Source organism: Palaemon carinicauda, chromosome 26 (genome assembly GCF_036898095.1).
Source record: "Palaemon carinicauda isolate YSFRI2023 chromosome 26, ASM3689809v2, whole genome shotgun sequence".
NCBI classification, from domain to species: Eukaryota; Metazoa; Arthropoda; class Malacostraca; order Decapoda; family Palaemonidae; genus Palaemon; species Palaemon carinicauda.
The window spans coordinates 85497019-85509518 of record NC_090750.1 but is presented as its reverse complement, the minus strand read 5'-3'; the positions used below and the strand labels follow the sequence as shown (position 1 = coordinate 85509518).

Sequence of the window (12500 nt, the reverse complement as noted above, 5' to 3'; positions counted from 1 at the left end):
CTATTATGCAATTATTAACAATTTCTTCGAGAAAGGGGAAGGAGCAGTTGACCTATGGGACCAATTGTACTGGGAAAGCTGTCCTAGATCTATATATATATATATATATATATATATATATATATATATATATATATATATATATATATATATATATATATATATATATACATATATATATATATATATATATATATATATATATATGTGTGTATGTGTATATATATATGTATATATATATATATATATATATATATATATATATATATATATATATATATATATATATATATATATACATTTATATATATATATATATATATATATATATATATATATATATATCGTATGGATAGGTATTAATTTAAAAGTCCAAGATAGAAACGACTGGCGAAATCTAACTGATGCTCTTTGCGTTTTTAGGCGTATGAGATGATGATATCGTATTTTAGACGAAAACAAAAATGTGAACATAATCACTAATATAATTTATTTGCCTTATTTTTAAAGTTCCAAATCTTTTAGCTTTTAATTAATTTAGCCAACAAAATACCTAAAGGGATCCTACGTTGATCTATTTAAAAATTGGTGAACCTTATACAAAATAAATATTTTATCTATTCCATCTATTATTTTGCTTGCTAATTCTCATCAGAAAAGTATTATCCATCAATGTTTCCTTGTTTCAATTGTTCATTATAGTATTTAGTTGGTAAGGATATTTGTGAAATATATCTATTCATGTACTGAACTCTTAACAGACACTTTCATGTTATATCCAATGAATTATCTTGTTTTCTTGTTCAAAAACATAATCCGAATGTATTCCCTCTTTACAGAGACGAAAAGGAGACTTGATTTCAACGCGGCACCAAGTAGTGATCTGGCACCATGGAAGTGTTGAGCCTCGTTAGTACTCTTCCCCTATACGACGATGTCCCGATGGATCTTAGCGTGAGGAGAGGTCGCATGCGACACTCGAGCCCTCACCGCTATAGAAGCGATCATCACAAGCCTTTACTGATGACGGAAAATCATTGGAAGTCGTTGGCCGATGTGAACAGATACTCGGAATACGTTCCGAACTTGAATGCTCCCCGGTCGCAGGCGTCTATTCTCATTACTCCGCCGTCAAACGCTCATCTTCCTCCCCCACCCCCTCCCACTAATTTAGCTACTCCTACCTACTCCACTCGCTATGTTCCAATCCCAAAGAAAAGATACTGCTTCGTCCGAGCTTCCACACCCACGACCTCGGCTGACCCTCCGACCTTAAACTTAGCGTCCTTCAAAGGATACTCGCCCCCTTCCGCCAGTGACTGCCCTACGTTCAGTTCTCTCCCGCCAGAATCGGCGAGAAAAAGAGCGAGGTTAGAGATTTCCAAGTCAAAATCACCGACCTCAACCCTTGACGAACGCTGTCAAAAGCCCCCCTCAACTGTACACAAAGAGCCCAAAAACGGCACCAGCGTCATCACGTGTTGTAAAAGCCTCTTAACGAGCAGTAACAATAATTGCAACAATAACAAAGTGAACAACTTCAGCGGCCCGAGACGTCTCATCGTCTCGGGGGAGGAGCTTAGCGAGCGGGGTACGGATGAAAAAGTGGTGGCCAGGGGAGGCTTAAATCAGTCAGCCATGAGACAGAGACAGAAGCACCGGTTGCCTTCTGACATAAGAGCTTCTTCGGTTGCTGGAACATCACTGTCGGGAATGAGTGGTATTGGAGGAGGAGATAGTGGGGTTGGCGTAGGAGGAGGAGGAGGATTTGGTATGGGAGGAAACGGTAGTGACAGGGAGAGTGGTGATAATAACCAAGGAAACCAACATATACTCAACGCCATTATGCAACTGCAGGCGACATCACAAGCGCTGCCGACGGAGTTTTTGCCCCCATCGACGTTCAAAGACACGGAGGCGCTCCTGTCCGCGATGAGACAGTCGCAAATTCTATATTACACTTACTGTTCGCAGCTCATTCAGAACCTGCGTGCCAAGCAATTGCAAAGCGAAGCGGCGCACATGCACGCTCAAGTCCCCCGGCTGAACCATGCCTCCGAGGATAGCGGCCTCGATTGTGACATGGAGGAAAAACAGTCGCATCCGGATGACCTGTTGTCGAAGTCTTCGGAGGACTTCGAAGAGGACGGGAGAGACGAGGATACCACCGAGGATGAAGATCATATGTCGGGTATCAATTCCATCTTGAGGATGAGACTTAATACACAAGTAAGGATTGTTGATTTGTTGATTTACAGGAAATAATTATCTTGTTAGAATTTGTTTTCTTTTAAGCGCACTTAATCCAAACATGTTCCTGTTTAACGAATCTTTATTAGCTTTCCAAGGTAGAATATCTGTTTTTTCATCTTTTCATTCAAAAAGTTAAATTGCATTTTTTACAGTCACAATATTTCCAGAATTATTACATTCAATAGCAGAATATATCGGTGTTTATCCATACAATGAAAAATCATATTTTCTATCCTGTTATGGTGTAACTGGAAAGCAGAGCATAAAAATTTTATGTACACTAATAATATAATGATAAACTACGTTCTCATGGTAAACGTTAATTTTAACTTTTCACGAAGTTTTTCATAAAGTAAAGGTAAAAGAGAAACCGGGAAAAGATGATATCACTTAGGAAACAGCAAAGAATAATTATAGTAGATAGATAAGATTCAATAACTATATATCCTCATGTTATAATTCTACAGAAAATTTTGCAAATTTTCGAAGTAACGCCCAAGCTATATCTTTTACTTAAAAGTACTATCCACATTTCACTGATCTCTTTATCTTAATTCTCCCCACTTTTAGTTGGTATGTGATTTTCATCCATTGTTTTTTTTTTTTTTTTTTTTTTTTTTTTAAGTTTACTTTTGACCATATATTTAACAGATTTCAGTCTTACGGTGTTGTAGGAATTTGAGAATAGCACGGAGCATCAGTAGAAGTGACGATTTACATAAAAACATACAAAAGCACATATTTTAATTACACATGCACACACACAAACATATATATATATATATATATATATATATATATATATATATATATATATATATATATATATATATATATATATATATATATATATATATATATATAATCTCAGTAATGCTATCTTTCATCTCTTATTTTCCAGCTTAGAGTCTGTATATATATATATATATATATATATATATATATATATATATATATATATATATATATATATATATATATATATATATGATACCTTAACGTAATGAAAGGGTTGGTGTATCGCAATAATCAGTAAAGTTGTACTAGTTAGGGACACGCATACGAGATTGGTTTGCTGTAAGCGATCAGTAAAAAGTCTCCCACCATCACCAATCAGACTGGCCAGCGTGGTGATGAAAACATGTCTGAGGCCTTTGTCCGGCAGTGAGCTAGAATCTGCTGCATTTGCTATTGTTGTAGTAGATATATTATATATATATATATATATATATATATATATATATATATATATATATATATATATATCGATAGATAGATAGATAAATAGATATGTAAGTATGTATATAAGTGTATGTATGTATATATGTCTGTATGTATGTATACAAAATTTTAAACGAAATCATTTTAGCCCTTCCTAACACCTGGAATGCGATTCGAACACTCTGAATACAGAGTTGATAATAAACAACGATTTGTTTACCGTGTGCCCGTAAATACGTACATGCGAACGAACTCTTGTGCCCGTGAGGGATAATTAAGAGGAGTCGAAGGATACAAGTCCTCCGTGTATCTAGGTGAATGCTACCAAGATCCCAGATGACTTGGGTCCTTAGGAAGACGTTTTATGTATTATATATCCGTCATTTTGTGCATTTTTGTTATCTATTGGTCGGTTTTATTTTGTTTTTGAAATATTTTATTTCATTTGTTCATTACTTCACTTGTAGTTTGGTTTTCATTTCCTCACTGGGCTATTCTCTCCCTGTTTGGGCCGTTGTGCGTATAGCATTCTGATTATCTAACTTGGTCGGTTATCAAGTAATAATAATATTGACAGTAATAATAATAACAATAATAATAATAATAATAATAATATTTACTTGTATCTAGAGTACTGTGATGAATGATGAGTAGGCTACTGTAGTTATAATTCGAGAAGAGAAAGGAAAAAAAGAATTGAAAGCAATGGATGGAAAGTGTATCAATGATTGGAATTCCAGTTAGATTGTGTTTTTATGTATTTAATAGTTTATTTTATTTAACAGAATGCGTTCCACTATAAAAAGTATTGTGCTTCATGATTAAAGTGGAATATAATTTTATCACTAAAATATCAATTAGAAATACACGTGCTTAAAAAGTTATTTAACATCCCCACGTATACCTATCTTCAGAGATTTACGTACTTTATTTCCTTGTTTCCTTTCCTCACTGGGCTATTCTTCCCTGTTTGAGCCTTTGGGCTTATAGCATCCTGCTTTTCCAACTAGGCTTGTAGCTTATCTAGTAATAATAATAATACTAATAATAATAATAAGTGTGTAGTAGTTTAACGCTACAACTTCTTTGTCTGGTTTGAAAAAAAAAATGCCACTCTATACACCTTATATGGTTAACAATCAAAGCATTCCACGGGAGGAATTTTTAATGTTCCATGGGACTCAAAAACTGATTTATGGGATGCATTTGCGTTCATACTCACATTTTGGCTTTCAATATATATATATATATATATATATATATATATATATATATATATATATATATATATATATATATATATATATATATATATATATATATATACATATATATATATATATATATATATATATATATATATATATATATGTGTGTGTGTGTGTGTGTGTGTGTGTGTGTGTGTACGTGCTCCAGTTTGTGCGCATGTATGTGCTATACAAGCACATACGTAAGTGCTAACATAATTTGCATTTTTACCCCCATATCTGGTCATTATGAACCATTTACATAATATCATGTAACACACGTCACCTCTGAAATTATCTTTACCTATTTTTGATTACAAGAAGCAACCAACTGGAACAGGAGTAGCTTTAAACGTAGCTGAACTGATAGAGAATGGTTCAGTTGTAAAAAGCCTTAAAGATAAAGTGTAAATTATTCATTTTTTTTTTCTTTACCATTAAGTCTTCTTTCTTGTAAAATATAGTTTGCAATATTTGGATGCATTGTTAAAAAATAACCGTAATTTTAATCGGAAATTCTTCATAAAAATATACGGTTCTCAGCTGTATTTCAGTAAATGCGGGCGACCGTAATTTTACCATACTTTGTTATTATCTTTTACGGTTGGTGACCGTAATATCACTCCTTTACGTCAATATATGTTTTTAAAACGGTAAAAATCCTGGAATAAATGTTGCCAGACATTTACGGTTTTTTTTTTAATGCACATTTTTAACAGTGTGGGTAAACGGAATCTGTTTTGTTGTGTTATATTATGCATAGGCTCAAAGTTTAAATCTGCTAGATTTCCGTAGCTTTTTGCCTTTGAGAAAAAGTGATGAGACTCATGTCACATCATCCGTCTTGTATTTATTAACTACTGTTTCAAAATAAAAAATCGTCTTGTCTTTCTTCCTTCGGATATTCATTTAATTTTCTTTCACTTCTTTTAAATTATATCAGAATGATTAAATGACATAAAATCTTATCACAACATATTTCTGAGAAGATTTCATACCTAATTGTAACTCAATTGAGAATAAATCTATAAGCACAACAGTTGTAATTTTTAAATCTCAAAGCTGAGAAAAGTATATTATCAACGACAATATGGTAACAACACCAGTGGTAATCTTAACAACAAAAATATCAAGAGCATATTATACTAGAATTAAATGGCTAAACACGAATCTTATGCAAATTTACGATCCAATACTTCAACAGAGCTGTCAATCACCTTTATAAGCCTCCCTGATCAATCCATTCGGGTGAAGATAAAGAGAGGAGATTGAGACAACTTATGTATGCTGGTTTTACCTGCTATACTCGTTTGTAAACAGATGATCTCAACGTTTCATCGAGAGAGAGAGAGAGAGAGAGAGAGAGAGAGAGAGAGAGAGAGAGAGAGAGAGAGAGAGAGAGAGAACCTGGAAACAACATGCCAGACACAGCTGTTTTAAGTCCTTTCACTTCATCAGGTGTCGAAAACCTGTTTCTTACGATTCTACGGTTACGTTACTTAGTTGGCAATCTACAGCCATAGACTTCCAGAGATAAAAAGGTCCTGGGAAATATCACGAGGCCGTTTTTATTCATCCCTTGATTTAGAGGCGGTTGCAGGAAGCGGGGGGTGGAGGGGGGATAAAGACCCTACTCGTGCATAGCTGAATATATAAATATTTTTGCCTTAGGCAGTTACCATTATTCTCCGTATATAGTTCACCCCTTGTGTGTATATTTTGCTTTTCTTTTTGTACATTTATTAAAAGATTCTAAGTGGCGGGGAATAAGCTAAGTTCCAGCTGCAAGATTTTCGATTGGCCGTGTAAATAAAATAAAAAAAAAAATAGGAATAGTAACGTTTATGGCTGTTCTAGAGTACTCGAAAAAAAATTTTGCCTTCTGGGTTCCCACTCTGTAAATCTTGTGCAGTTATTTGCTTCAAAAGCATTCTTTGTGTAAGTAAAAACCATTTTGTTTGATTTTTCTGAGGAATTCGCAAATGGAATTTATTTTCTTGAAAATAAAAAGAAATAATTTTTTTTTATACTAGGCCTTTCATGAAGATTTTTGACATTTTTAATCCGAAGACATTTAGGCCAGTGCTCATCCGAATAGGTATTGAATCTATCGAGTTCATTTCTCTCTCTCTCTCTCTCTCTCTCTCTCTCTCTCTCTCTCTCTCTCTCTCTCTCTCTCTCCACATCTTGAAACGTGACATACCAACCCATCCATGTTGAAGAATAGAGAAAAAAATTTTCTCAGAATGTACCATATGCCGCTACAAAAAATAGGCCTCTGATCGTTGATTACAGCCTATGGACCAATCCTAATGGCCTGTGGTTTTGTGAACACAAACTACTAACTCATCGGCCCGAACAAATCTAAACTGTCTTGATTTGTTTTTCTTACTTTTCATTCTTTCACTAGTTTCTGTTAGACGAGATACAGAACATTGCATTCTCGTGTTTATAGTATTTCTGTATCAACAAGATGCGAGATGAATTTGTATTATTATTATAACTTGTATACTCTTTTCCCTGAATAGACCAGATCACTTTTATCTCGTTCTAGGTTTAGAAGATTTAAATTGTAAATTAAAATCGGCTTTCTTTGATGTGATCCCCCTATCCTCAAGCTTCATACATGTATGAGAAACATTACGAAACGCATAAAGGTGAAGGTATTGACTCCCGCTTTCGTAACAACCAACATACCTGACCTTGTCATAGCCATCCGTTTTTCGTCGTTTTTTTTTTCCATCTTCCCATGGTTCGCGAACGATCTTTTTTTTTTTTTTTTGAACGGAATCTTGATTACGAAAGGAATTTATAGATTTTCTCCTTTGTGTTAGATGAGACGTTTAGCTTGCAATTGGGTCTAAAATGGCAATGGAATTTAATTGTTTCTTATTTCTTCCTTCAGCTACACTTGATACTCGTATGATTCTATTTTTTATAGATAAATTTTGAATATAATTATACTCAAGTACTCTCAGGACCTTATTCTACACAGTGCATCTTTCTATAATAGGTTGACACGTCCGCACAAGGATTTCTTATTTCTATAGTTATTCAGCTCGGTTATAAAGTGAGTGATTCTGGGGTTCAGAGTCAAAGAATCAATGGTGTTACAGTTTGCGTGAAGGGGATTTGATGAGCTATTCATGAGCCTCCTTTGCGAATACAGTTTGCAGCTGCAATTCAAAAGTTCAAGTATGAATGTCGTGGTGATCATAGGCTTTTATTTTTTTTCGGTGTGTACCCCTTTAAGGAAAAACGGTTTCATTTTGATAAATAGATCGCTAAGTAGAAGTAGACATAGAAGCTGAAGGTTTATGAATATTTGTGAGAAGAACGGTTGAGATTTCTAAATGACCCTCAAGTACCTCCTTGTAAGGCTGCAAATTTGGATAATTGTTAAACCCGTTTCTGCCTTCTGAAAACCACAGAATAATGCAGCAAAAGAATCTAGCCAATGTATCTTTATTTGTAACGAAGTATAATAGTGTGATATGAGAGAGAGAGAGAGAGAGAGAGAGAGAGAGAGAGAGAGAGAGAGAGAGAGAGAGAGAGAGAGAGAGAGAGGATAAATTTATGCAAGTTATAAAGATACAGTATGCATATAAATATTCATATATATATATATATATATATATATATATATATATATATATATATATATATATATATATATATAAATATATATATATATATATATATATATATATATATATATATACATATATATATATATACATATATATATATATATATATATATATATATATATATATATATATATTTACATATATATATACATATATATATATATATATATATATATATATATATATATATATATATATATATATATATATATATATATATATATGTTTATATGCAGCCGTTTCCTTCTTCTTCCATGAAAGCATTGATACCTGTATTTTCATTGGATGCAGTCTTACTTAAACTAATTATTCATAGAATAGATGTATTTCATTGCGCCAATTTTAATAGTAGAAATGGATTTAACATTAAGATATTATCTTAAATATCACTCTATAGTTTCTTGTAGCATCTGCAACCTCATATCCTTAAACTAAGGATAAGGGGTATGGGGGACCCTATGGGTCTACCTGCTGAGTCATCAGCAGCTATCGCCTTTCCCTCCCTGGTCCTATCTTGGGTGGAGAGGCTTGGACGCTGATCATATGAATATACGAGTAGTCTTCAGGACAGTCCTTCTGGCTTAGGCATTGTCACTATCCCTTGCTTCTGCCATTCATGAGCGCCCTTTAAACCTTCAAGGCTAAACTAGAAGATCATCTTAAGTAACGTTTTACTATAATCGAAAGTCTCTGCATGGTTCATGTCGCTCTTCTTATCTTTAACTGTACACTAAGATGACTTAAGGTCTTGTTGCATTTGGACTTACAAGTATAGGGCAATATGCTGGATATAAATACTCATTTAATTGTATGAAACTCTTTTGGAAACCCTAATAATGGTAATAAAATCGGCTAAGCTACGTAAAAAACAATCAAACGCGCGCACACAGTCGATCGGAACGGGAACGTACGTGCAAATATGTACCCGTTTCCTTCTCTACCTACCTGGCAATTTCTAAGGGGAATATGTTCTTCCTTGAATCGTTTGTCATCCATGATGAAGAGTAATTACAACAGATACCTGAGTGACATAATGAAAGGGTGAAATTTAAAGGTCAGATCTTGCGCATAAACACATACACATATACACAGCACCACTTATTTCCTCCTGAATGAAAAAAAAAAATTATACTGACAATTATTCTGTGATAATTTAATACTAATGGATATAATGTATTATCAATAGAGTTTTCGATTACATTACATCAGAAACAACTACTAATTCCAACAAAAGTTAGAGTCCCCACATAAGGTAATGGTTATAACTAATGGACAGCCCAAGGCTGGATGGTTTGAACGGAAGGCAAAGTCTGCTACCTAAGACTTGGTAACAATAGACGATGACATTGCTCAAAGCGCAAGTTCGAGGACATCGCTTCTGTATTGCATCAACAACAACAACAACGGCATCCATTTCTAGTCCACTGCGAGACAAAGGCCTCAGATATGTTCTTATTCATGTCCGAGGTTTGGTCATTTTCATCAACACGCTGTCCAGTGTGGATTGGTGATAGTTGGGGACTTTTGTCTGATCGCTCACAGCAACCCAACCTAGTATGGGTGGCCCTGACTAGTACAGCTTTTCTGATTATGGCAAAACGTAAATTTGGGGCTGGTCTGATCGCTCACAGCAAACCAACCTAGTATGGGTGACCCTGACTGGGTCATCTTTTTTATTATGGCAAAACAAATTGGAGACTTTAGTCTGATCGCTCACAGCAAACTAATCTAGTATGGGTGGCCCTGACTAGTACTGCTTAGATGAAAATGACAAAATACAAACCCATTTATCACGTTAAGGTATCCCCACTGTATCATTTACCAAAGACAGCTGAACGTATTGCACATTTTTGTTTAATACCTGTTTATTATCTCTACATTAAAGGTTAAAGTTTCATGATCTAAGAAGGATGTATTCCTTTAATTGATTCCATTATTATTATTATCATTAATTGCTAAGCTACAACCCTAGTTGGAAAAGCAGAATGCTGTAACCCCAGGAGCCCAAACAGGGAAAATAGCCCAGTTAGGAAAGGAAACAAGGAAAAATAGAATATTCTAAGAACAGTAACATTAAAATAAATTCTATATAAACTATAAATACTTTAACAAAACAAGAGGAAGAGAAATTAGATAGAATAATGTGTCCAAGTGTATCCTCAAGCAAGAGAACTCTAACCCAAGACAGTGGAAGACCATGGTACAGAGGCTATGGCACCACCCAAGACTAGAGAACGAATGTCCTCCTCGTAGAAGAGCTGCTTACCATAGCTAAAGTCTCTTCTACCCTTACCAAGAGGAATGTAGCTACTGATCAATTACAGTGCAGTAGTTAACCCCTTGGGCGAAGAGGATGTTTGTCCATTTGATCTTATTACACCAACGGGAAGGTTGAAGGTTTATCGTATCAAAAAATGCCGTGCGAAATATTCCTTCGCCAAAAGCGAGATTTGAAAAGATAAGGCCTTCTCGGTCCGCAAACTTTGACACTAATTACACAGGAGTAAATGTAACATCATAGCATCGAAGTTCTCAGTGAAGAATGCAGGTACTACAAACACACACACACACACACACACACACACACACACACACACACACACACACAGTGATCAAAGCCATTATTATCATCCTCTCATAAAAAAGTCAGGACTAGGAATTTTGATCATATTATTATTATTATTATCATTATTATTATTATTATCATTAATATTATTATTATCATTATTATCATCATCTAGTATCTATTTCCTATCTGGATAAATACTTTTAATTTGAAAATCTCTTCATTTTAACATTATGGATAGTAGATGCAGCAGTGGTATTTGTAATTCTCTCTCTCTCTCTCTCTCTCTCTCTCTCTCTCTCTCTCTCTCTCTCTCTCTCTCTCTCTCTCTCTCTGTCAAAGCAGACCCTTTGAATTACAATCGCGAATGAAACCCCTCTCCTGAATTTTACTGCTCGCTATAATTACAGAAGAACAGCGAGGGCCATTCCTTTTTATGGGTCCAAAAAATCTTAATTCGCCATCCTTTAATGGCGAATTTTATGGCTCCCCTTTAGGGAATACCTCTTTATAGGGCGTCTCTCTCTGTACACCAACTTACGCAGCTCACATACAAGATGTGTAACAAGTTCTGTCCTCATAGGAATGGTTTGATTTCAGGTGTGCCCAGATGGTAAACAGCAGTGCGCAATTATTATTATTACTAGTGTATCCAAGCTGTCAAAAGTGACGGATAAATATTTAAAAAGATAAGCATATACTCGCACACACTTTCACCAGGGTATGGCTATTCTCTCTCTCTCTCTCTCTCTCTCTCTCTCTCTCTCTCTCTCTCTCCTCCGGAGGGACGGGGAGAGACTGTAGTTATACGTCTGGTAATACAGCTGATCACTATCGGAATATATATATATATATATATATATATATATATATATATATATATATATATATATATAATAGATAGATAGATAGATAGATAGACACTTATTCTTTATAATATATAAGAGATAATTATTATTATTAGGTTGCCTTATCTATTATCATTGAAATACTTTTTATATTGTTTACCGTAACAGCATTTGTATTATAAATTACTAGATCTATCATCAACATTACTTACTTTGGGAAAATTGAAAATGTTGTATTGGATATTTCTCTGATTATCGTTATGATTCTAAGTAATTATTATTCCCAAAAAGAATACATATTCTGCCACACTTCGTTGCGACCGTAGAATTCCCACACGCCCCAACGACCTCTACGCTACGAAGGAAAAGTAGATTCCTTTAAGCAAAACCGCTTCCTAACCATACTCCTATAGAATGCTGACGTCAAACTTAAACCACAAATTAGAGCTAGCAGCCTTCCAGTGGCCATCCGTCTGTTTCCCATAAGTTCTGTGTAGTTGTACTTTTGAAAAAAAAAAAAAAAAGACAGTCTGTTGTGCGTCATGATACGGTATGTCGGCAGTTTGATTGCTCTCTCTCTCTCTCTCTCTCTCTCTCTCTCTCTCTCTCTCTCTCTCTCTCTCTCTCTCTCTCTCTCTCTCCTGCCAACCTGAGTGACCTGTATTCGATTATGACACCGGACATGGAAGGACGAGTAAGTAGGTTCTAAATGTAG

At 34.7% G+C, this 12500-nt stretch overlaps 1 protein-coding gene across 1 annotated transcript in view; it reads left to right on the top strand.

The window, feature by feature from the left end:
• Window positions 1–12500, top strand: part of LOC137620258 (uncharacterized) — a 40394-nt gene that overhangs the window by 22114 nt on the left and 5780 nt on the right. The window contains exon 2 of the mRNA XM_068350501.1: window positions 840–2229. Coding sequence (XP_068206602.1) covers window positions 892–2229 — 1338 coding nt within the window. The 5' untranslated portion in view covers window positions 840–891. The remainder of the gene's footprint in view (window positions 1–839; window positions 2230–12500) is intronic.